Source organism: Rhinopithecus roxellana, chromosome 9 (assembly GCF_007565055.1).
Source record: "Rhinopithecus roxellana isolate Shanxi Qingling chromosome 9, ASM756505v1, whole genome shotgun sequence".
Taxonomy (NCBI): domain Eukaryota; kingdom Metazoa; phylum Chordata; class Mammalia; order Primates; family Cercopithecidae; genus Rhinopithecus; species Rhinopithecus roxellana.
Genome location: NC_044557.1, coordinates 7,235,105 through 7,261,796, shown reverse-complemented (window position 1 = coordinate 7,261,796; position 26,692 = coordinate 7,235,105). Strand labels below are relative to the sequence as shown.

General features: G+C 45.3%; 1 protein-coding gene across 5 annotated transcripts in view; it reads right to left on the bottom strand.

Annotated features, from left to right (window-relative positions):
* Positions 1 to 5,841: 5,841 nt before the first annotated feature.
* Positions 5,842 to 26,692, bottom strand: part of SLC20A2 (solute carrier family 20 member 2) — a 129,492-nt gene continuing 108,641 nt past the window's right edge. For 4 of the 5 annotated variants that reach the window (XM_010368020.2, XM_010368021.2, XM_010368019.2 and 1 more), the window contains exons 9-11: positions 25,068 to 25,253; positions 23,785 to 23,869; positions 5,842 to 7,348 (exon numbers count right to left, since the gene is read on the bottom strand). In XM_010368020.2, the coding sequence (XP_010366322.1) occupies positions 7,184 to 7,348; positions 23,785 to 23,869; positions 25,068 to 25,253 (436 nt within the window). In that variant the 3' untranslated portion in view covers positions 5,842 to 7,183. The remainder of the gene's footprint in view (positions 7,349 to 23,784; positions 23,870 to 25,067; positions 25,254 to 26,692) is intronic. The other variant, XM_030938281.1, reaches the window with a different exon arrangement.

The following is a 26,692-nucleotide window of genomic DNA, read 5'->3' as shown; positions in this document are numbered from 1 at the left end:
GCAAGTGACCGGGACGATGTTGCGGTGCATCGCTGACCGTCGTCCTATGCTGAGGGTCTGCTCAAGGAACAGAGGAGGACGGTGCTGTCCTACGGTTTCGTCTGGTTTCCTGTGCCTGTTCTCGGAGGCTCGCTGTTACCTTTCTGAGCCTCAGCTTCTAGCGCGGGGGCTGGGAAGGGAGCTGAGAAGGGGAGCCGCGCGGCCCTTTGAGCGTTCTCTGTAAACGCTTGGGGTCCCCACGCCAAGCCCGGCCTTCCACATGTCGCTTCCTCGGCTGCCCTTGAGAAGCAAAGCCCCCTTTTCCCTTGCCCACCACGCCAGTGTTGGCGCTCAGGTGCTGCCTCCCCTGTAACCCACACCCCGGTTCTGGGTGAAGACGTGTGTTAGCACGAGGGGCATTTTCAGATCCCGCGAGCCCTTAATCGTGGGCCGCACTGCGCCCTAGCGGCCTCTTTGCTTATATTCAGTGCTGTTCGCATGAAGAAGCTGGCCATTCCACCCTAATCTTTTATTATGCTGATGAGGTCTCTACCTAGCTGGTGCCATGTTGCCTGCCTCGGTGGGAGGGTGGTGGGATACTAGCGCCGCCGGCCTCGCCCAGCTTTGAACAAATCACGGCCGCGCGGTGTGGCCGCGCGGTGGTTCACGCCGGGAATCCTAAAACTTTTCGGAGGCCGAGGCTGGAGTAGCTCTTAAGCCTAGGAGTTCGAGACCAGCCTGGGCAAGATAAAGAGAGCCCCGTCTCTTAAAAAACAAAACGAATTGTAAATTAGGACAGGGTGCTATTGGATAGACCTCCATGAATGTCGCTTTTCCCACTGAGAAAGGCCTGGTGAGGCTGTGGCTTAGCGTTAGTCACCGGCAATGTCCGGCCGGGCAGGCCTCCCCTCCTGCCGAGGTTGGATGGCCCGGAGGATACCGGGGCGCCTGTGTTCTGAGGTCAGCCTCCCTCCCAAGGGGGGCTGACTCCAACACGCCCAGTTCCTTCTTCCCCAATAGTTACCAAATACACTCCTTTCCTCTGGCGGAGTGGATTAAAGGGGGTGGGAAGCAAAAGTGGATTCCAAATGGGGTCCAGTCACGTGGAAGGAAGGTTAAGGACCGGGCACAGCATTCCTGTGCAGCGTAGGTACAGTCGGCCCCGCCCCTCCCCGGGATCTGGCTGCCCACCTGCGGAGGGCGTCCAAGCCTGGGGCTAGGGGAGTGGAGCTTGTGCTTGCCGCCTTCCGGGGCTCATAACCCCCACTGCTCGGTAAACTGCCACTCCCATCTGCCTCCTGGACAGCTGCCTCCTGAAGCTCTTTCCCGAAGCATTTCTCCATAGCAGAACTCCCTCTTGAACTCCAAACCTTTATTTCGAGCTGCCTGGCAGATGTCTCTCCTCAGAAATTCTGCAGGCATCCAGAAGTCACCGTTCCCCAGGCGGAACCTGTGCGTTGGGTGCCCTTCTCACATGGAGTCTGGGCCGCATTACCGCCTCTGCTCTGGTAACTCCCGACCTCTCCCAGCTCCGGTGAACACAGCCGGGGCGGCAAGCGCTGTGCTGCAGCTGTGTGCCTGTCTCTCCTCTGCCCATGAGCACTGGAGGCCTCTCTGTCTTCCTTCCTGCAGCGGCCAGGCCGTCGCCTGCCAGATAGGCACTGGCGGATGATGTTTGCTGAACAGGAGCCCTCAGGCAGGCTGACCTTGGTCAGGCCTCCCAGGCAAGGGGATTTCTGTTTAGGGACCGAGGTTCTCCTTCAGCAGGCGATCACAGTTCCCTGTGACCACCAAAGAAACACAGACCATTCCTGGCACTTCTGAGCATTTCTTACAACTCTGAATTATGGTATAATTAACACTCAGTGAGGTGACTTCACTGCTGCAATCGAAAGGGACCGATAGTTATAGTTGCAATTAAACTCGACCCCACCAGGTGCCGCTGTTGTTGCTGCCAAACAGAGATGCCCGCAGCTTCCTCGTCCGTGCTTTCTGCCTGGAGCCCTTTAAGTCCCTCTTACTTTTGACCTCCTTGCCCCACTCCCTACCACTCATTGCAGTCTCTAATCAGGGTGTGGTTTAACCTCTAAATGGCAAGTCTCGGGAAAAGCAAGGAAATTCTCCATCTTACTCTGGCCCAAATCCCTTTTGCTGTGTAAGTAGATTTTGTTCTAGCCACACGGAGAGCAGATGGTCATCCTCACTGAGTCTGAAACCCTTCATATTGAATTCTCGTGTTTCGTTTATAGAAACAGACAGAATGAGCCCTCACCCTCTCTTCCTGGGCTTCCTTTCCAAGCTCATAATCACCTCTCGCAGTGCTCCTTCCTGGAACTTCCTCCTGGGCCTACCCACAGTCCCCTTTTATGGAGACCACAGCTGTGGACGGGCCTGGCTGTTGCTGAACCGGAAGACTCCAGATAAGGCCAGGAAGCCTGGGGCCTGCCCTGGCCCCAGACGAGTTGGCTCCGAAACTTTTTCTCATCCTGGGCTTTTGTGCCTGCAGTGGCTGGCTAGCTACAGGTGTTTCAAAGATCCAGTAAAATAAGGGAAATGAAAATGTTTCAGAAGGGTGCTGGCAGGATGATGGGATATAAGTGACTTTTTTTTTATAATATGAGTCATGCTTTTTTTTTTTTTTTTTTTTTTTTTGAGATACAGTTTCGCTCTCCGTTGCCCAGGTTGGAGTGCAATGGCATGATCTCGGCTCACTGCAACCTCTGCCTCCTGGGTTCAAGCAATTCTGCCTCAGCCTCCTGAGTAGCTGGGATTATAGGTGTGCGCCACCACACCCGGCTAAATTTTTTTTTGTATTTTTAGTAGAGGGTTTCACCATTTTGTCCAGGCTGGTCTTGAACTTCTGATCTCAAGTGATCCACCCGCCTCAGCCTCCCAAAGTGCTGGGGTTACAGTTGTGAGCCACTGCGGCTGGCCTATTGTTTTTTCAATATAACAAAATATAAAAATATTTAAGAGGGTGACAGTTAATCCAAGAGCAGAGCTCCACTGCCCACTTATGTAACCACATTCTACAGGTCTCCCCAGTTCCCCATCATGCAGGAAACCGATTTGCTAGCATCCTTGTCTCTAGTGGTTTTAACTGTGGTCTCTTTTCTATTCCTTTTCTTCATCATCCCATTAATGCTGTCCTGAGAGTCGTCCTCCTGAGGGGAATCACCCATAAAAATAAAGGATTCACTCACGAGAGGGACAAATGCTTACCCAGGGAGCCCCTGCTTGGTGCCAGGCCCTGGGGTGATCCCTTTTTCATGCCGATGCCCCGATTCCTCACACTCCCTGGAAAGGGTCCCTTGGCCCATTTTGTACACAAGAAAACTGGTTCTAATAGGAGCGATGGAAGTGGCCCAGGGTTAGTGAAGCAGGAGCTGACCTCTGAGCCCGGTTCTGCCAGACTCCAGGACCCTTCAAGGCACTGGTCTGCCATGGACAAGCACAGTTCAGCAACAGCCTCATCCTGGGATGCCTCAAAACTCATTGCGCCAGCTACACGGAGGGCCTTTTTGTCACTTCACTTTGTCATCAAATAAACCCAGAGGCCAGAGATCTTTACATGTCATCCTGAACGATGCTGATTTTAAATGTTTATTCTGCAGCTTGAGATCCCTACTGCTTAAGAATTCAACTTCTTTAAAGAAGGCAAGGTGGAGAGGGCTTATTTAAGAAAATTATCTTGTTGAAAATGAATCTGTTGTGTTTAGATATTTGCTCTAAAGTTCATTCCTGGCCGAGAGTGGTCGCTCACACCTGTAATCCCAAATCTCTTTGGGAGGCTGAGGCGGGTGGATCATGAGGTCAGGAGTTCAAGACCAGCCTGACCAAGATGGTGAAACCCCGTCTCTACTAAAAATACAAAAAAAAAAAAAAAAAAAAAAAAAATAGCCAGGTGAGGTGGCAGGCACCTGTAGTCCCAGCTACTCAGGAGGCTGAGGCAGGCGAATTGCTTGAACCCTGGTAGCAGAGGTTGCAGTGAGCTGAGATCGTGCCATTGCACTCCAGCCTGGGCGACAGAGTGAGACTCCACCTCAACAAACAGACAGAAAAAAAAAAAAAAAAAAAAAAAAAAAAAAAAAAAAAGCCGGGTGTGGTGGCGGGTGCCTGTAGTCCCAGCTACTTGGGAGGCTGAGGCACAAGAATCACTTGAGCATGGGAGATAGAGCTTGCAGTGAGCTGAGATCGTGCCATTGTAAGCTAGCTTGGGCTACAGAGACTGTCTTAAGAAAAAAAAAAAAGGTCATTCCCTTTGGAAAAGCAATAATGAAGCAAAAAAAGACCATTGTCTTCGGAACTCAAGCTCCTCTGACAGCATCCAGACTTTGCCCCCTCAGAGGAGCCCAGACAGCAGGAAAGAGAGGAGTCTCTAGGCCTCCCCACGGTTCTCTCAGGTGGAGTAAAGGGATCCCATGAAAAGAATCGCAGTGAGCAGCAGGCCGGGGTTCCCTCTGTCTGAGGACTCTGCATTATTAGAGGAAGAGGCCGGTGAACTCAGGAAAGATCCTCTGGGTAGAACTGTGGGCTGGTGGCCCAAGACAGGAAGCCTCTGCCAGCGTCACCTCTGGCTTGAAGATGGTGCATGCTTGGCCTCAGCTGACCAAACTCTCCCACCACCTAGCTTGGCTCCCTGGGCACTCTGCTTTCCCGCCCTTGGCTTGCAGCACCCCCAGCCACCCACAGGAGCCACCTTGCAGGAGGGGTCCCAGGTGGAGTGACTTCTCTCCCTTGTTGGGGATTGGCTGGCCAGGCAGCCCTGTGTGTCAGATCACAGCGAGGCTTCTCCCAGAACTGCCACTGAGGCGCCTGTGCTCAGTCACAAAAACGCTCAACGTGGTGAGTGTGGCCTGTTCCCCTCCCACCCCAAGATGCTGCCTCTGCCGTCCTGCCTGTCCTGCCTGCCGGGCCGGGCTGGGGCTCCCAGGTGACAGCCCTCCTCCCTGGACAGGGGTGGCTAACGTGTCTCTGCCTGAATCCTGCAGACTGTTTGGGCTGCACAAGGTTCACCTGCATTGTGTTGTGCTATTACTTACATAGATTTGGGAGGAAAACCGATCTTTTCTTGAAGTGGGGAAATGAAGGGCTTAAGGTGCCATTTTAAACACCAGAAAGGGCAGGGCTCTTAGTGGAGATGCATTTTTTTTTTGAGATAGAGTCTTTGTCACCAGGCTAGAGTGCAGTGGCACGATCTCGGCTCACAGAAACCTCTGCCTCCGGGGTTCAAGCAAATTCCCCTGCCTCAGCCTCCCACGTAGCTGGGACTACAGGTGCACGCCACCACGCCCGTCTAATTTTTTTGTATTTCAGTAGAGATGGGGGTTTCACCATGTTGGCCAGGAAGGTCGCCATCTCCTGACCTCATGATCCACCCGCCTCGGCCTCACAAAGTCCTGGGATTACAGGTGTGAGCCAGCGTGCCCAGTCACAAGATGCATTTTTTTATACCTGCCACTTTGCTTCATCTGTCGCCTTCACAGCTCCTAAGGGAGTTGGAGTTTGTGCCGCCACCACTGCAGAGGATTAAGGGGTTTCCCTCTGGGGGCTCCAGAAGCTGCAAGCCAGGGTGTTTTTGGCTGCTTGAGCAAAGGATAAGACCTGCACTTCCCTGCTTGGTCCTCAGCCCTGAACATGGCAACCGACTGCTCCATGAGCTGCTGACTGTGGGTTTCTGAGTGCGGGGTGGGGACACCGTGCCTCCCTTTCCTGCTCACCTGTGTTTTCTGTACAAACCCGTACAGTAGTCAAATAAGGGAAATGAACAAAGGGTATGTGAAAAAATACAAGGACTAAATTTTATAGCTTTGGTTTTTGTGGAAACTCTGAAAGAAAAATTGTCAATATTGAGGAAAAGGCTTCAGAGGCAAACTTCCGAGGGGCATTTTTTATTATAAATTTAATATGGTTGATTAATGAAAAATCACAATGAAGTACCAAGAAAATGTTTGTCAATATAAAAATTTTAGCAGCATTTCCAAAGTTTCAGGCTCCAACATTAGTCGTACTTCCTCCCTCCCCACTATCAAAAAAGAAGAGACTCCAGTGGGATAGAGTAGAGCCTGGGGATGTCCAGCTTTGTGTAGGCCTCAGAGAAATACCCCATCCAGCATCCAGGATTTCCCCTCCCTCCCATCCCTGAACTGCTAGAATGTCAAAGCACAGAAAAAGCCTCCTTTGTGCTGACATTTGAGACAAGGATCCATTCTTCGGGCTGCGGGGAGAATTGGGATGAAAACTGACCCTGGACTTGACATGTAGTGCTCAGCCGCACGTCCTCACCAACACCTGTGCATTCTCTACTCTGATGACAAGGAAAGGCCACTGCAGGGCGGGTGGGATCTGGGGTGTGGCGGCGGTGGTGGCACTGCTGGTGGGAGCCACAGCGTGGCGCATGCTGGGTGACGGTGTCACCGCCACACGCTGCTCCAGGGCAGGCATGATCAGTGAGGGTGGGAGACAGACAATGTGAAAATGTAACACTGGCCAACGATTCCCCTGCTTCTTTGGTACTTTCCAAAATTCTCTGATCAAAAAAGTATAAGGGAAGCACACCATTAAAAAATTACAGTTTTACGTATTTACAAAAGCAATGATGATACATTACACAAAAATCAATACACAGTATATGAACAAATCTTCAGTGAAAGCACTTGTGAGCTCCCCATCCCGCTGGCATCCCACAGCACGTGGCCTCTGCAGGGTCGTGTCGCCTGTCCTGAAGCTCATCACCTTATAGTATATTAGAAGGGAAAAACATCATTTGGAAAAAAATCATTTTCCAATCTACTCTTTCCTTTTAAAAGGCTTAACATTTGCCATCAAAATAGTTATGTACAAGATTTGCTGAATATTGACTTCTAGGCAATGATTTCCACTTCCAACTTGAATATGTTTGAAATAACGCTGCCTATTCTATGGATACAATAGATATTTAATATATAAGTAACTGCACCACATTATATCACCACGATACCAGTTTAATACATATTATTATGTACAGTAGTTAAGTTAGCTTGAGAAGGTGAGTCTCCGCAGCCCGGGTGAACAGTGTGGGATGCAGCCTCCTGGAAGGGAGGCGGAGAGCTGGTCATGAGAGCCGTGCAAGGCCAGGATGTGTATGTGTGGCATGAGGGCACATGTTTCCCACACGCCCACACCAGACCATCGCTTTAGCTGTTTGCAGCTGGAAGAAGACAAATCACACATATGGAAGAATCCCATACATGAGAAGAGCCATGACAGCAGCGCTGAACAGCCCAGCCACAGGGACGGTCACGAACCAGGCCACGAAGATGTTCCGAAAAAGGCGCCAGTCCACAGCCTTGCGGGAGCGGATCCAGCCCACGGCCACCACCGAGCCCACCTGTGAGAGCACAGACATTGCAAAGTAAAAACAGGTGAGCCACAAAGGCTATACTCAACCAAGGTACGTGGGCTAATCTCAGAAACAAGCTCTAGTACAACATTACCCAGTCCCCTACATTTGTTAAAGCTTGTAAAATAGCTTAGATTTTAGGTAGAATTGTTTGGGTATTCTTCTCTTCAGCATATAGCTCTTTGTATAGTTTTTATATAGTTGTTTTGAGACAGAGTCTCATTCTGTCACCCAGGCTGGAATGCAGTGGCGTGATCTCAGCTTACTGCAACCTCCGTCTCCCAGGTTCAAGCAATTCTCCTGCCTTAGCCTCCTGAGCAGCTAGGATTACAGTTGTGCGCCACCACCCTCGGCTAATTTTCATATTTTTAGTCGAGACGGAGTTTCACCATGTTGGCCAGGCTGATCTCAAACTCCTCACCTCAAGTGACCCTCCCTCCTCGGCCTCCCTAAGTGCTGAAGTGCAGTGGTGCAATCTCAGCTCACTGCAACCTCCGTCTCCCAGGTGCAAGCAATTCTCCTGTCTCAGCCTCCTGAGTAGCTGGGATTACAGACAAGCGCCACCACATCCAGCTAGTTTTCATATTTTTTAGTAGAGATGGATGGGGTTTTGTCATGTTGGTCAGGCTGGTCTCAAACTCCTGGCCTCAAGTGATCAGCCTGCCTCGACCTCCCAAAGTGCTGGGATTACAGGTGTAAGCCACTGTGCCCAGGCTGGATTTTGGCTTTAAAAATAATATTCCCGGCCGGGCGCAGTGGCTAATCCCAGCACTTTGGGAGGATGAGGTGGGTGAATCACGAGGTCAGGAGATCGAGACCATCCTGGCTAATACGGTGAAAACCTGTCTCTACTAAAAATACAAAAAATTAGCCAGGCGTGGTGGTGGGCGCCTGTAGTCCCAGCTATTCAGGAGGCTGAGGCAAGAGAATGGCGTGAACCCGGGAGGCGGAGCTTGCAGTGAGCCGAGATCACGCCACTGTACTCCAGCCTGGGTGACAGAGCAAGACTCGGTTTCAAAAAAAGAAAAAAAAAAAAAATTCCCTGAAATCGACTGTAGTTAACAGGGAACATTTAAAATGTATCTTGAAATAATTTGAAACTTAGAGAAAAGCTGCAAGAACTCCTGTTTTCTCTTTACCTAAATTCACTAATTTTTGACATTTGCCACAATCTGTCAAGAGACATTTTAATATGATTAAAATATCCTGCATCTTATCAAACCTCACTTTCCCCTTCTGCTAAAGATTTCACAATCCAATATTTATGATGATGGCTATAAAATGGTGATTTACCAGGCCAGGCGTGGTGGCTCACGCCTGTAATTCCAGCACTTCAGGAGGCCGAGGTGGGTGGATCACTTGAGGTCAGGAGTTCGAGACCAACCTGACCAACATGGTGAAACCCCGTCTCTACTAAAAATACAAAAATTAGCCGGGTGTGGTGGTGCACACCTGGAATCCCAGCTACTTGCAGTGAGCCAAGATCGCGATACTGCACTCCAGCCTGGGCAACAGAATAAGACTCAGTCTCAAAAAAATAAAATAAAAAATAAATAAAATAAAATAAAATAAAATGGTGATTTACCAAACTCCATTCCAATTTCTCACATGGAGTTCTACTTCAAGGAAGAGCTCTTTCCTCTTCCAACATGTTTTAGGATCTTAATACATAATGACAAATAGTTTTATAAACAGCTGTAAATGTAGTGTCATCCATAATCTGTGAATATCAGCACATGATAAATATCATGTAAGTTGTTCTTTTTTTGGCTAATTAACCAGCAAAAAGATGCACTGTTGCTGCTATAATTTGCATATCTTTAATAACAATTAACGCTGAACTTTAAAAAATATATTTACTGAATTTCACTCTCTCTAGCTTTCACATATACAAATTGTCGGCCAGGTGCAGTGGCTCACACCTGTAATCCCAGCACTTTGGGAGGCCAAGACGGGCAGATACGAGGTCAGAAGATCGAGACCATCCTGGCTAACATGGTGAAACCCTGTCTCTACTAAAAATACAAAAAATTAGCTGGGCATGGTGGCGCACACCTGTAATCCCAGCTACTTGGGAGGCCGAGGCAGGAGAATCGCTTGAACTGGGGAGACAGAGGTTGCAGTGAGCCGAGATGACACCACTGCACTCCAGCCTGGGCAACAGAGTGAGACTCCGTCTCAAAAAAAAAAAAAAAAAAATTGTCTCTTCATGTATTTTGTCCATTTACATAAAATCTAATGTGTTCCTTATTTATGTGTAGTCTTCACTGAATAATGGCATTAACTCTGTGATATCAAATACACATATTTTCTCTAGGTAGTATTTTGCTTTGTTTCACTTTCAAGTTTCTAACTTCATGCAGTAAAATATGCTATAATTTTCTTCTGTGATTTATCTTTGGCTTGAATATTTGATAAATATTTAATTCCATTTTATTTTTCTAAAATAAAGTTCCATTTTACTCTAAATTTAAGAATATTTTAAAAATATTATTTAAGCCATCAGATTTACATTCATGTATTTTGAGAGTGGTCTAATTTTGTTTTTCTAGACTGACAGCTATCCAACCTTTCAAACACTTACTGGTTAAATTTTCCCTTTTTCAAAATATATGCTCATATGGAACAGGTTCCATCCATTGCTATCTACTCTGTTCTTGTCCAGGTATCTACTTTTAAAAATTGTTGTGGTAAAATATGCAGAACATAAAACTTACAGTTTTAGTAACTTTTCAGCATACCATTTAGAGGCATTAAGTACAATCACATTGTTTTGCAGACCATCTCCACAATCCGTCTCCAGAACCTTTTCCATCATCCCACATGGAAACTGCCCCATAAAACACTAATGCCCAGTTCCCAACCCCTCCTCCCAGGACCTACTCTTGACTTTTGTTTCCTTATATGACATTACATGTCAGGAAGGCTAGTTCCTCCTTTCAGTTTTCTTGTTAGATCATTTTATATTGCTGATAATTTATTTCATCAAAATGTATTCTTTAGTCTCATTTTGTAAAGTTCCAAGTAAAATCCTGTTCAGGATGTATTTAGGGAGAAGTGACTTCATTACAACATCTGGTTTTCCCATCCAATAGCATGTTACGTCTCATATTCAGATTATCTTTTTATACCTCTGAGCAGTTTTATGCCTCTTCCATATATATCACTCACATTTCTTTTTTAAAAAATTATTTATTTAGTTATTTAGAGATGGGGTCTTACTATGTTGCCTAGACTGGTCTTGAACTTCTGGGTTCGAGCTGTCCTCATGCCCTCAGCCTCCTGAGTAGCTGGGACTACAGGAACACACCACTGTACCTGGTGCCACTCACAGTGCTTGTTAGGATTATTCTGAGAAACCTTTTATTTTTGCTGCAATTATGGTGGCAGTTTTTTTCCCTTCCGTTACATTTTCTAATTGGCTATTGTTGATGAACAAGTGCTGGATTTTTCTATTTTTATCTTGGACTTGGTCACTCTTATGAACTCTAGTAGTGTTTTAGAAATACTGAATATTGGCTGGGCGTGGTGGCTCATGCCTGTAATCCCAACACTTTGGGAGGCCAAGGTGGGCAGATCACCTGAGGTCGGGAGTTCAAGACCAGCCTGACCAACATGGAGAAACCCTGTCTCTTCTAAAAATACAAAATTAGCTGGGTGTGGTGCCGTACACCTGTAATCTCAAATACTTGGGAGGCTGAGGGAGGAGAATTGCTTGAACCTGGGAGGCAGAGGTTGCGGTGAGCCAAGATCATGCTATTGCACTCCAGCCTGGGCAACAAGAGTGAAATGCTGTCTCAAAAAAAAAAAAAAAAAGAAAGAAAGAAAGAAAAACTGAATATCATCAAATGTCTTTTCGGCTTATATCTCAACAGATATCTTTTTTTTTTTCTTTTGAAGTGGATTGCTAAGGCATATTATACTGAAGGTGCCCATATACCCATCTTGATCCCCTGCAAGGGCCTAGCCCTGCACAGGCGCTGGTGGTGGGTGATGCAGCCCTGCCCTGTCACGAAGGGAGACCACTTTCTGGTAATCTTGATCAATTTGGTCCTGCTGAAAGGTTCTTGTATAGTATTGTTTTGTTTTGAGACGGAGTCTTGCTCTGTCGCCCAGGCTGGAGTGCAGTGGCATGATCTCAGCTCACTGCAACCTCCATCTCCCGAGTTCAAGCAATTCTCCTGCCTCAGCCTTCCTAGTAGCTGGGACTATAGGTGCCCACCACCACACCTGGCTAATTTTTATATTTTTAGTAGAGACAGGGTTTTGCCATGTTGGCCAGGCTGGTCTTGAACTCCTGACCTTATGTGATCTGCCCACCTCAACCTTCAAAAGTGCTGGAATTACAGGCGTGAGCACCACGCCCAGCCAAATACTGTTGATTTCATTTATCAGCATCTTGCTTAAAGTTTTTACAATCAATATTCATCAGTAAACAGAGATATCATTGTTTGTGATATTTTAAATTAGGTTTGGTATTAGGGTTATTCAGTGTACGCCATAGCACAAATGGGAGAGGTTTTCTAGTTTTGTTTTTCCTCCTACATGGTGGGAAAGTTTAGATCGTGTGAGAGCTGCTTTTTTTGTTTAAGTGGAAAAGATTCTAATTAATTCATCTAGTCAGCAGTATCCTTACTCACCCCACCCCTAGCAACTTTTTGCTTTTTTAGGTGAGAACAGTTATTTTTGGAGAACTCCCTTAATTTCATCCTATTGTTCTGGGTCAGATTTTCCACTTTTTTCTACTTCTTAGGCCAATATTTCTTTGTCATGTATATTGTTGCAGAAAATAATTCACAGGGGTTTTCAAATTCTTAGCATATAGCTGTGTGGTTTATTTAATAATGGAAACAGGGGGCAGAGCAAGATGGCTGAATAGGAACAGTTCCAGTCTCCAACTCCCGGCACGAGCGACACAGAAGACCGGTGATTTCTGCATTTTCAACTGAGGTACTGGGGTCATCTCACTGGGGAGTGCCGGACAATCGGTGCTGGTCAGCTGCTGCAGCCTGACCAGCGAGAGCTGAAGCAGGGCGAGGCATTGCCTCACCTGGGAAGCGCAAGGGGGAAGGGAATCCCTTTTCCTAGCCAGGGGAACTGAGACACACAACACCTGGAAAATCGGGTAATTCCCACCCCAATACTGCGCTTTAAGCAAACGGGCACACCAGGAGATTATACCCACACCTGGCCGGGAGGTTCCCACAGCCACAGAGCCTCCCTCTTTGCTAGCACAGCAGTCTGCGATCTAACCGCAAGGCAGCAGCGAGGCTGGGGGAGTGGCGCCCGCCATTGCTGAGGCTTAAGTAGGTAAACAAAGCCGCTGGGAAGCTCCAACTGGGTGGAGCTCACAGCAGCTCAAGGAAACCTGCCTGTCTCTGTAGATTCCACCTCTGGGGACAGGGCACAGCTAAACAACAACAGGGGAAGCAGCAGAGGCCTGTGCAGACGCAAACAACTCTGTCTGACAGCTTTGAAGAGAGCAGTGGATCTCCCAACACGGAGGTTGAGATCTGAGAACGGACAGACTGCCTGCTCAAGTGGGTCCCTGACCCCTGAGTAGCCTAACTGGGAGACATCCCCCACTAGGGGCAGTCTGACACCCCACACCTCACAGGGTGGAGTACACCCCTGAGAGGAAGCTTCCAAAGTAAGAATCAGACAGGTATATATATCAGCAATATTCTATCTTCTGCAACCTCTGCTGCTGATACCCAGGCAAACAGGGTCTGGAGTGGACCTCAAGCAATCTCCAACAGACCCATAGCTGAGGGTCCTGACTGTCAGAAGGAAAACTATCAAACAGGAAGAACACCTATACCAAAACCCCATCAGTACGTCACCATCATCAAAGACCAGAGGCAGATAAAACCACAAAGATGGGGAAGAAGCAGGGCAGAAAAGCTGGAAATTCAAAAAAGAAGAGCGCATCTCCCCCTGCAAAGGAGCACAGCCCATTGCCAGCAACGGATCAAAGCTGGTCAGAGAATGACTTTGACGAGATTAGAGAAGAAGGCTTCAGTCCATCAAACTTCTCAGAGCTAAAGGAGGAATTAAGTACCCAGCACAAAGAAACTAAAAATCTTGAAAAAAGAGTGGAAGAATTGATAGCTAGAATAATTAATGCAGAGAAGGTCATAAATGAAATGACAGAGATGAAAACCATGACACCAGAAATACGTGACAAATCCACAAGCTTCAGTAACCGACTCGATCAACTGGAAGAAAGAGTATCAGCGATTGAGGATCAAATGAATGAAATGAAGCGAGAAGAGAAACCAAAAGAAAAAAGAAGAAAAAGAAATGAACAAAGCCTGCAAGAAGTATGGGATTATGTAAAAAGACCAAATCTACGTCTGCTTGGGGTGCCTGAAAGTGAGGGGGAAAATGGAACCAACTTGGAAAACACTCTTCAGGATATCATCCAGGAGAACTTCCCCAACCTAGTAGGGCAGGCCAACATTCAAATTCAGGAAATATAGAGAACACCACAAAGATACTCCTCGAGAAGAGCAACTCCAAGACACATAATTGCCAGATTCACCAAAGTTGAAATGAAGGAAAAAATCTTAAGGGCAGCCAGAGAGAAAGGTCGGGTTACCCACAAAGGGAAGCCCATCAGACTAACAGCAGACCTCTCGGCAGAAACTCTACAAGCCAGAAGAGAGTGGGGGCCAATATTCAACATTCTTAAAGAAAAGAATTTTAAACCCAGAATTTCATATCCAGCCAAACTAAGTTTCATCAGTGAAGGAGAAATAAAATCCTTTACAGATAAGCAAATGCTTAGAGATTCTGTCACCACCAGGCCTGCCTTACAAGAGACCCTGAAGGAAGCCCTAAACATGGAAAGGAACAACCGGTACCAGCCATTGCAAAAACATGCCAAAATGTAAAGACCATCGAGGCTAGGAAGAAACTGCATCAACTAATGAGCAAAATAACCAGTTAATATCATAATGACAGGATCAAGTTCACACATAACAATATTAACCTTAAATGTTAATGGACTAAATGCTCCAATTAAAAGACACAGACTGGCAAACTGGATAAAGAGTCAAGACCCATCAGTCTGCTGTATTCAGGACACCCATCTCACATGCAGAGACATACATAGGCTCAAAATAAAGGGATGGAGGAAGATCTACCAAGCAAATGGAGAACACAAAAAAGCAGGGGTTGCAATCCTAGTCTCTGATAAAATAGACTTTAAACCATCAAAGATCAAAAGAGACAAAGAAGGCCATTACATAATGGTAAAGGGATCAATTCAACAGGAAGAGCTAACTCTCCTAAATATATATGCACCCAATACAGGAGCACCCAAATTTATAAAGCAAGTCCTTAGAGATTTACAAAGAGACTTAGACTCCCATACAATAACGGGAGACTTCAACACTCCACTGTCAACATTAGATAGATCAATGAGACAGAAAGTTAACAAGGATATCCAGGAATTGAACTCATCTCTGCACCAAGCGGACCTAATAGACATCTATAGAACTCTCCACCCCAAGTCAACAGAATATACATTCTTCTCAGCACCACATCGCACTTATTCCAAAATTGACCACATAATTGCAAGTAAAGCACTCCTCAGCAAATGTAAAAGAACAGAAATTATAACAAACTGTCTCTCAGACCACAGTGCAATCAAACTAGAACTCAGGACTAAGAAACTCAACCAAAACCGCTCAACTACATGGAAACTGGACAACCTGCTCCTGAATGACTACTGGGTACATAACGAAATGAAGGCAGAAATAAAGATGTTCTTTGAAACCAATGAGAACAAATATACAACATACCAGAATCTCTGGGACACATTAAAAGCAGTGTGTAGAGGGAAATTTATAGCACTAAATGCCCACAAGAGAAAGCTGGAAAGATCTAAAATTGACACTCTAACATCACAATTAAAAGAACTGGAGAAGCAAGAGCAAACACATTCAAAAGCTAGCAGAAGGCAAGAAGTAACTAAGATCAGAGCAGAACTGAAGGAGACAGAGACACAAAAAACCCTCCAAAAAAATCAATGAATCCAGGAGTTGGTTTTTTGAAAAAATCAACAAAATTGACAGACCGCTAGCAAGACTAATAAAGAAGAAAAGAGAGAAGAATCAAATAGACACAATAAAAAATGATAAAGGGGATATCACCACAGACCCCACAGAAATACAAACTACCATCAGAGAATACTATAAACACCTCTACGCAAATCAACTAGAAAATCTAGAAGAAATGGATAATTTCCTGGACACTTACACTCTCCCAAGACTAAACCAGGAAGAAGTTGAATCCCTGAATAGACCAATAGCAGGCTCTGAAATTGAGGCAATAATTAATAGCCTACCAACCAAAAAAAGTCCAGGACCAGATGGATTCACAGCTGAATTCTACCAGAGGTACAAGGAGGAGCTGGTACCATTCCTTCTGAAACTATTCCAATCAATTGAAAAAGAGGGAATCCTCCCTAACTCATTTTATGAGGCCAACATCATCCTGATACCAAAGCCTGGCAGAGACACAACAAAAAAAGAAAATTTTAGACCAATATCCGTGATGAACATCGATGCAAAAATCCTCAATAAAATACTGGCAAACCGGATTCAGCAGCACATCAAAAAGCTTATCCACCATGATCAAGTGGGCTTCATCCCTGGGATGCAAGGCTGGTTCAACATTCGCAAATCAATAAACGTAATCCAGCATATAAACAGAACCAAAGACAAGAACCACATTATTATCTCAATAGATGCAGAAAAGGCTTTTGACAAAATTCAACAGCCCTTCATGCTAAAAACGCTCAATAAATTCGGTATTGATGGAACGTACCTCAAAATAATAAGAGCTATTTATGACAAACCCACAGCCAATATCATACTGACTGGGCAAAAACTGGAAAAATTCCCTTTGAAAACTGGCACAAGACAGGGATGCCCTCTCTCACCACTCCTATTCAACATAGTGTTGGAAGTTCTGGCTAGGGCAATCAGGCAAGACAAAGAAATAAAGCGTATCCAGTTAGGAAAAGAAGAAGTCAAATTGTCCCTGTTTGCAGATGACATGATTGTATATTTAGAAAACCCCATCGTCTCAGCCCAAAATCTCCTTAAGCTGATAAGCAACTTCAGCAAAGTCTCAGGATACAAAATTAATGTGCAAAAATCACAAGCATTCTTATACACCAGTAACAGACAAACAGAGAGCCGAATCATGAATGAACTTCCATTCACAATTGCTTCAAAGAGAATAAAATACCTAGGAATCCAACGTACAAGGGATGTAAAGGACCTCTTCAAGGAGAACTACAAACCACTGCTCAGTGAAATCAAAGAGGACACTAACAAATGGAAGAACATACCATGCTCATGGATAGGAAGAATCAATATCGTGAAAATGGCCATACTGCCCAAGGTTATTTATAGATTCAATGCCATCCCCATCAAGCTACCAATGAGTTTCTTCACAGAATTGGAAAAAACGGCTTTAAAGTTCATATGGAACCAAAAAAGAGCCCGCATTGCCAAGACAATCCTAAGTCAAAAGAACAAAGCTGGAGGCATCACGCTACCTGACTTCAAAGTATACTACAAGTCTACAGTAACCAAAACAGCATGGTACTGGTACCAAAACAGAGCTATAGACCAATGGAACAGAACAGAGTCCTCAGAAATAATACCACACATCTACAGCCATCTGATCTTTGACAAACCTGAGAGAAACAAGAAATGGGGAAAGGATTCCCTATTTAATAAATGGTGCTGGGAAAATTGGCTAGCCATAAGTAGAAAGCTGAAACTGGATCCTTTCCTTACTCCTTATACAAAAATTAATTCAAGATGGATTAGAGACTTAAATGTTAGACCTAATACCATAAAAACCCTAGAAGAAAACCTAGGTAGTACCATTCAGGACATAGGCATGGGCAAGGACTTCATGTCTAAAACACCAAAAGCAACGGCAGCAAAAGCCAAAATTGACAAATGGGATCTAATTAAACTAAAGAGCTTCTGCACAGCAAAAGAAACTACCATCAGAGTGAACAGGCAACCTACAGAATGGGAGAAAATTTTTGCAATCTACTCATCTGACAAAGGGCTAATATCCAGAATCTACAAAGAACTCAAACAAATTTACAAGAAAAAAACAACCCCATCAAAAAGTGGGCAAAGGATATGAACAGACATTTCTCAAAAGAAGACATTCATACAGCCAACAGACACATGAAAAAATGCTCATCATCACTGGCCATCAGAGAAATGCAAATCAAAACCACAATGAGATACCATCTCACACCAGTTAGAATGGCAATCATTAAAAAGTCAGGAAACAACAGGTGCTGGAGAGAATGTGGAGAAATAGGAACACTTTTACACTGTCGGTGGGATTGTAAACTAGTTCAACCATTATGGAAAACAGTATGGCAATTCCTCAAGGATCTAGAACTAGATGTACCATATGACCCAGCTATCCCACTACTGGGTATATACCCAAAGGATTATAAATCATGCTGCTATAAAGACACATGCACACGTATGTTTATTGCAGCACTATTCACCAGAGCAAAGACTTGGAATCAACCCAAATGTCCATCTGTGACAGACTGGATTAAGAAAATGTGGCACATATACACCATGGAATATTATGCAGCCATAAAAAAGGATGAGTTTGCGTCCTTTGTAGGGACATGGATGCAGCTGGAAACCATCATTCTTAGCAAACTATCACAAGAACAGAAAACCAAACACTGCATGTTCTCACTCATAGGTGGGAACTGAACAATGACATCACTTGGACTCGGGAAGGGGAACATCACACATTGGGGCCTATCATGGGGAGGGGGGAGGGGGGAGGGATTGCATTGGGAGTTATACCTGATATAAATGACGAATTGATGGGTGCTGAGGAGTTGATGGGTGCAGCACACCAACATGGCACAAGTATACATATGTAACAAACCTACACGTTATGCACATGTACCCTAGAACTTAAAGTATAATAAAAAAATAAATAAAAATAAAATAAAATAAATAAAAAAATAAACTAAAAAAAATAATGGAAACAATGGTCTTCTCTATCTGTCATCACAATGTCTTCCTCCTTCCCCCACTTAATTGCCTCCCTCTTTTCCTTGATGTAATCTGATATTTTATTAGTAGCCACTTTCCTCTCCCCTTATTTTGTTTTTACTTAATTTTACTTCTATATTTCTTACAACCTGTTTCCTCAATTTTTATTGTCCTGGACTTTTTACAAAATCCTAATTTTAATACTTGGTTATTTTATTTTCCCTTTGATCAATTAAACCATTTAAAGATATGAATTTTCATCTTAGCATAACTTGGTTGCCACAGGTTTTGCTATTTGTATCCACCCACAGACACACACATTCAGTTTTTATTATTTTCTGAGAAAGCTATCATTGTATTTTTCTAAACTCCTTAATTCAATTGCTACCTTAAAAACCCATTAAAAAGTCTCCGTTGGGATACATTCTTATTTCAATATATAATTAATGTCCAGTTTAATTTTATTGTAATTAGAGATCATGGTTAGCACAATGTATGTTTAAAAATTGTTTTTTAATTTAAATTTAAATTTTTATAAAATAGAGACAGGGCCTCATTATGTTGCTCAGACTGGTTTCAAACTTCTGGGCTCAAGTGATCCTCCTACCTCAGCTCCCAAAGTGCTGGGATTACAGGTGTGAGCCACGATGCCAGGCCTGTTTTTAAAATTTTATAGAGATTTTTATCATGATTTTCTGATTTTAGGATTTTTATAAATGTTTCATGATGCTTGACAGGAAAGCATATGATCAGCAGGATAAAAGCTTGTACATATTTATTAATTATGCTGCTCTAAATAAATGTTCAAATTCTTCATATTCCCACATACTTTTTCTATACTTCATTTATCATAGGCTAAGACAGTAATTTCTGCGTTCTTAACAATTTTATGTATTTAGTTACACGTTATTTGATTCATAAAAGATCCAGAGTACTATGTCTTTGTTACTGATCATGTCTTCTGTGGATGTAAAATGGTATTTTTTGCTGTGTTCTAACTTCCCTTTTAATAAATCGAGTGTGTTTCCAGTTTAAGGCCATCATCAGGTAGTTACAGCAAAAAAATTGTTGAGAAGAAGGGGGACCAGATGGCAAGAATTATAAATTAAATTAGAAATTATAATCCTACATTTGAAATCAGTAGTGTTCCCTATATGCTGTTCCAAATTGAAATGGTGGTTGAATCATCATCTATGTCATCAGTGAAGATTGACAATGTGGGTGATCCACAAACAGGAATAATCTCAATCCACCCAGTATGGAATTAAAACATTCTGCAGAACATGACTTCCAAATTCCTATTAAAGAGCACACACAAGAGCGACTGTGCTCAGTAGCGGTACTGTGTGTTATCTGCTAGGGCTAAAGACCAAAGGTAAGATTAAGGATCACAGAATGGAAGAACGATGAACGAGTTGCTGAAACATAACGTCTGAGGATTCTTTTATTTTCAAGACCAGTTTCTATGTCTTCAATTAAGGCTTCTGTTTTTTTTTTGTTGTTGTTGTTGTTTTGGGCCAGGGGGTAGTTTTGCTTTTGTTGTCCAGGCTGGAGTGCAATGGTGCGATCTCCACTCACCACAACTTCCGCCTCCCAGGTTCAAGCGATTCTCCGGCCTCCGCCTCCCGAGTAGCTGGGATTACAGGCATGGGCCACCGTGCCTGGCCAATTAAGGCTTTTGACCCTACTCAAAGGAATTATTCCAGGAAAGTATCTGATAAACTGAGTCCTCTGATATGAAATACAAAATGTATGAAACCAGAACACATACAGGGTGAAACTCATCAAACAGACTGTCTTATATATGCCTGCTGGAATAAAATGTGATAGCAGGACTTTTCTAATTGTTTTTTCCCAAGTTATACATTCAGCTCATATATCACATAATATAGTATGGTTTCATAAATGTTTTGAAATAGGCTACAACAAAATTTAAACTATGCATTTAGGCCAGGCGCAGTGGCTCATGCCTGTAATTCCAGCACTTTGGGAGGCCGAGGCAGGCGGACCACTTGAGGTCAGGAGTTCAAGACCAGCCTGGCTAACATGGAGAAACGCCATTTCTACTAAAAATACAAAAATTAGCCAAGTGTGGTGGTTCATGCCTGTAATCTCAGCTACTCAGGAGGCTGAGGCAGGAGAACTGCTTGAACCCAGGAGGCAGAGGTTGCAGTGAGCCAAGATCAAGCCTCTGCACTCCAGCCTGGGCGTCCAAGCGAGACTCTGTCTCAAACAAAACAAAACAAAACAAAACAAAACAAAACAAAATAAAACAAATCTATGCACTTAGCCACGTATACTTAGAAGGAAGCATAAATCAATAACATGTACCTAGATACATTCAAAACTCATTTTAAACAATAGTTTCCATCTTATTTCCTGCCAAGTCCCCAACTTTTCCCTACCTTCTATTAGACGGCTCTAAGCAAGAAACTTAAAAATCAAACACCGGATAATTATCCTAAAAACTGATGCAATTCAACTATGACTCTATGTGGACATCAATACCCTTTGAGTGTTTCCAGATTCACAGCCTCACTCACAGAGGGCCCCATTCTTCACGCCATCCCACGGCTCTCATAGTTCATCCCACATTTGCCATTTGGGAACTGTTGTGTGCAGGGGAAATATGTAATATGAGAGAATAAGTGTTATGGAGTAATGACAACTGTGAACTCTTCTCAGCACTTCTATTATTTGGACTCTGATGAGAGCCATCTGCTCTCCAACTACACTGCAAGTTCCTGAGAGCTGAGGCTGTGTCCTTAGTGCTCACAGGGAATAGCTCTGGGCTTTGTCCAGAAGTCCATGATCAATGATATCGGACAAACTGACTCAAACCCAAGTTGTGACCTGTCTTGTCTATTTTACAGATGGCACCCCACTGCAGTCCCATTCAGGGAGACCTGCTTTAAGTGCCAACAAGCTATCCTAAGACTACTCATCACCAGCTCAAAGGAAACAAAACTGGCCAGGCGTGGTGGCTCATGTCTATAATCCCAGAACTTTGGGAGGCCAAGGCGGGTGGATCATGAGGTCAGGAGATCGAGACCATCCTGGCTAATACGGTGAAAACCCATCTCTACTAAAAATATAAAAAATTAGCCGGGCGTGGTGGCAGGTGCCTGGAGTCCCAGCTACTCAGGAGGCTGAGGCAGGAGAATGGCGTGAACCCAGGAGGCGGAGCTTGCAGTCAGCCAAGATCACGCCACTGCACTCCAGCCTGGGTGACAGAGTGAGACTCCATCTCAAAAAAAAAAAAAAAAAAAAAAGCTATTTCAACTGGTGTGGAAGAGTTAGCCTTCAGCAGTCTTGCTTAAGTGTAGGTTAATCATTAAAAAGATGGCATTACATGTGTTTAAAAGCATTCCAAAAGACAACTGATGCCTATAGAAAAGTCACAAGCCCGTGTCCTTGGAAAAAGAATATATTTAGCGACATGCGTCTCCTCCACGCTCCACACACCACAGTGAATGGAAGTAACCTGGAGTCTGGGGAAGATGTTACTTTTCATTCCTTACAGTGTTGTATTGTTTGAAATATTTCAGTGAATATGTGCTTCTCTGGTAAGTTTTAAATAACCCACATTAGGAAATCACAATGAATGGGCGGCGGGCGCACCCGCACCTCTTCCTCCCTTCCTCCCCCGTGCTTGCCAGGCGGAGCCGGGGAGGACGACGCTGGCTATGCTGTCCACGTGGGTACCTCAGCTGGGCTGCTACCTGGCTGTGTAATCTCGGGCACGTTACTTAACTTTCCTTTGCCTCAGTTTCCTCATCTGTGAAGCTGGGGAAGGTTCTTGGGGAGACAGAGGGAGCTCATGTTCATGGCGCCAGTGGAGTGCTTGCTCCAGGCACCTTGGCCATGGTTGGGCACCACAATGGCGCTGATGGGGACCTGAACGAGAAGGTTTGTGGCCTGAGGCGAAGATATGAATCCTGGATCTACCACATGTGCCGTGTGCACATGGCAAGCGGCCCAGCTCTGAGGGAACCCAGTCTCCTCACCTGTGGACTGGGAGGGACAGTTCTGCCCCCACAGGCTTGCTGTGGAGAGGGGATGGCGTACCACGTGTGTGGTGTGGAGCACAGTACCAGCACTCTCCTGATAATCAGTAAGTAGGGGGATTTCTATACAGAAACTTTGTGGAAATTGAAATATTTCTGTATATGGTAGCAAAAAAGGAAAAAACAAAACAAACGCTTTCCACTGAGGCTGATTCCTCATGCGCAGAGCCCCAGCTTTGAAACACGCTGCTGGGCCACTCCATATACTCTTGTGAGGGCCACCTGACCTGGGTGTTTGAAGCATGAAGCCACTTGCCTTTGCTTTGAGTTTTCTTTTAAACATATTGGCTGGAATCTTAAAATTGTGAGTAAATATAAACATGGGTGGCTATGTCTGTTATGAGGGCTCATAGATTCCTTCTGGTGCCGAGAACTCTGCCCCCATGCAGCAAACGCCAATTAGTTTTTCTTGAATGATACAAATGAATGAACCTAGGAAAAATCCGGAAGTGACTTTCGCTTTGTTGAGACTGGTGAGTGTGTCTGTATACAGAGGCTCACCGGAGCTATTTTAGAAGTACCTGCAGATACTGGGCAGAGTAGGGTGATGAGACCTGGGCTCTGGTCCTCCCAATCCAGGTTCTGGTCCTCCCAACCCAGGTTCTGGTCCTCCCCACCCTGGCCACCTATGGATCACTCTCTGAAACTCCCAGAGCCCATTTCCTCTTCACTGGTCTTCAGGGCTCCTCCCTGCAGCTCCAATTTTCCACACCACGACCAGGAGCCCTCTCTTGTCCAGCTGTAGGTTTCAGAGCACTCGTCAGTGGTCGGTATCAGTAATTATCCCTCATGGGGAATTTATGGCAATACCATCACTTTGAACATCATATAAGGAACAAAACCAGAAACAACTATGCCCTACAATTCCACAGAGATGATTTTTGTTAATTGCTATTTCCACTGTCAACCCCCAGTCCCCTCAATGGCTGGACCAAGTGGCAGGCTCCCATGTGAGCCCACAGGTATGCTCAGCGCACACAGGATGCCAATCAAACTTCACCATGGAAGCAGTGGGAGGGCAGCAGGCCAGTCTCAGGCAGGCCAGCCCTAGCATTCATTCTGCCTTGGAAAAGCCAGGTCTGAACAAGGGATGGTGGTGTCCTACCGAGAGGAGGATGGTGGAGGGGGCAGATGGAGAAAAACAAGGACCCAGAGACCCAGAGAACCTGGAGATGCGTTTTGCACAACCATCTACAGAGCCCTACAGCTTCCCTCGCATGCGGTCCTGGTGGCCCTGACCCATCCCAGTGGCCTGGAGAAGGCCTCCCGGCTAGCAGGGGCCTACCTTGCAGTGTGTGGTGCTGACTGGAAGCCCAATGTTGGAGGCGATCACCACCGTGAAGGCTGAGGCCAGCTCGATCGTGAAGCCACTGCGGAGGGAGCATGAGACACGTCACGGGCGTCCTCTGTATCGCCTCCCTGACACCCCGCGGGTGACAGAGGCTCGCCAGAACATTCTCTGGGGCGACTGTCGACTGCTGACTGGGCAAGATCAACTTTAACAGAACAAGAGGCCGCTGCTCAATGACAGCGATTCCCACCAAGGCTGCGTTTTCCTGTGCACGGCCCCCAGAAGCCTGGCTTTCTGATACATTTCAAAGACCACACACTGGGCCAGACATTCCTGCTGTGCAGTAAGATAGTAAATCAGTCATTTCTAAAACGCAAAGGAAAAACTATGCTCTCATTTAAAAAATGTGTACGTATTACAAAAGAGTGTATTTTTCTCAGATTATGAATTTTTCTTCAAATCAATCTTCTAAAATATCTTTTATTGAAATGATTTTCAAGTGAGAACTTAAAATTGGAAATTTATATAGGAGGCTCACTGGAGCTATTTTAGGTTTCTCTGCAGATGCAGGGCAGAGCTGCGTGATGAAACCTGGGTTCTGGTCCTCCCCACCCTGGGTGCCTTTGGATCACTTCCTGAAACTCCCAGAGCCTGTAGGAAAAGGAAACCTCCCGTATGTTTTAAAAAGAGAGAGATTTCCTACCACAGGTGGCTCCAAATTTTGGTCATGTTCTGAAAGTTCTGGAAGTTCCTTTAACCCCTGATGCAGCTAAAGGCTATGCAGTTGAGAGACCACATTTAAAGCCTCCAGAGCTCACCCATGATGACAGGGGGCGCCTTGCTGTCTGGCAGAGCAAGAGGAAAGTAACCCCAGCAGGGGGGGTTGCTGAGAGCTGGGGTGGCCAGAGAACTTTCAGGAAAGGCCAGCCTGGGGGCCTGCTTAAGTCTGTGCCCTCCCTGCCCACCTGCCTCTGGCCCCCGTGCTGGCTAAGGGTGAGCTGCTTCTCTCCTCCCTGCCTGCTCTGCTCTACTACCCCTGCTTGTCTGCCCTTCCCACTCCTCATCTCAGGGACCCTGTGGCTGGGGGCCGGGACACAGTGAGGGAGGGCAAGGATAGGTGGCATGGTAAGTAGGGCCATTCTTGCCCACTGTCCCCTCCTCCCTGTGACTCGCTACCAACTGCCGGTGCTGAGCAGGTTGTTCAGACACAGAAGGGCAGCTCTACCCAGGCCTCGGATGACAAGACCTGCCCTTCCCGTCCACCAGCCCAGGCTTACCTGGACGGCGTGATGGGAGTGAGGTCTTTCCCCATGGTCTGAATCACTCTTCTCCCCCAGACCCAGAGGCCTGTGCAGATTCCAACTCCTCCATAAAACAGCAGCCAGACGGGTGTAGCTGCTTCTTGCATTACCCCGCCTTGTTTGTAAATCAGCCACAAGGCTACCAGGGGACCGATGGCATTACTGGGAAAAATAAAAAGAGAAAAGATTAACTAAATATGCAAGTGGCACTGTACATGATACAGGTAACTTTGTTTTATTGTGCTTCATTTTATTCACTTTATCACACTCCACAGATACGACATTTTTTCTTTTTTTTTCTTTTTTTTTTTTTTTTGAGACGGAGTCTCACTCTGTTGCCCAGGCTGGAGTGCAGTGGTGTGATCTCAGCTCACTGCAACCTCTGCCTCCCAGGTTCAAGTGATTCTCCTGCCTCAGCCTCCCGAGTAATTGAGACTACAGTTGTGGGCCACCACACCCAACTAATTTTTGTATTTTTAGTAGAGATGGGGTTTCACCATGTTGGCCAAGCTGGTCTCGAACCCCTGACCTCATGATCTGCCCACTGTGGCCTCCCAAAGTGTTGGGATTACAGGCATGAGCCACTGCACCTGGCCTTCAGATACGACTTTTTTTAACGAATTTGAGGTTTGTGGCACCCCTACATCAAGCAAGTCCACTGACGCGATTTTCCAGCGGTATGTGCTCACGTCATGTCTCTGTGTCACATTTTGGTAATTCTCATAGTATTCCTGACTTTTTCATTATTATCATATCTGTTAGGATCTGTGATCAGTGATCTTTTATGTTACTATTATAATTGTTTTGGGGTGCCATGAACTGTTCCCATATGAGATGGTAAGCTTCACTGATAAATGCTACGTGTGTTCTCCCTGCTCCACTGACCGCTCACTCCCCTGTCTCTCTCCCTCTCCTCCTGCCTATTTCCTGAGATATTGCTATATTGAAATTAAGCCAATAAATTACCCTACAGTGGCCTCTAAGTGTTCAACTGAAAGGAAGAGTTGCATGTCTCACAGTTTAAATCAAAAACTAGAAAGGATTAAGCTTAGTGAGGAAGGCATATCAAAATCAGAGATAGGCCAAAAGCTAGGCCTCTTGGGCCAGTTAGCCAAGTTGTGAATGCAAAGGGAAAGCTTCTTGAAGGAAATTTAGAGTGCTACTCCAATGAACACATGAATAATAAGAAAGCAAAACAGCCCTAGTGCTGATATGGAGACAGTCTAAGTGGTCTGGATAGAAGATCTAACCAGCCACAACATTCCCTTAAGTCAAAGCCTAATCCAGAGCAAGGCCCTAGTTCTCTTCAGTTCTGTGAAGGCTGAGAGAAGTCAGGAAGCTAAAGAAAAGCTGGAAGCTAGCAGAGGTTGGTTCAGGAGGTTTAAGGAAAGAAGCCATCTTCATAGCATAGAAGTGCAAGGTGAAGCAGCAAGTGGTGATGGAGAAGCTGCAGCGAGTTCTCCAAAAGATCCAGCTAAGATCATTGATGAAGGTGGTTACAGTAACAATAAATTTTCAATGTAGAAGAAACAGTCTTCTATTGGAAGAAGATGCCAGCTAGGACTTCCATAGCCAGAGAGAAGGCAATGCCTGCCTTCAAA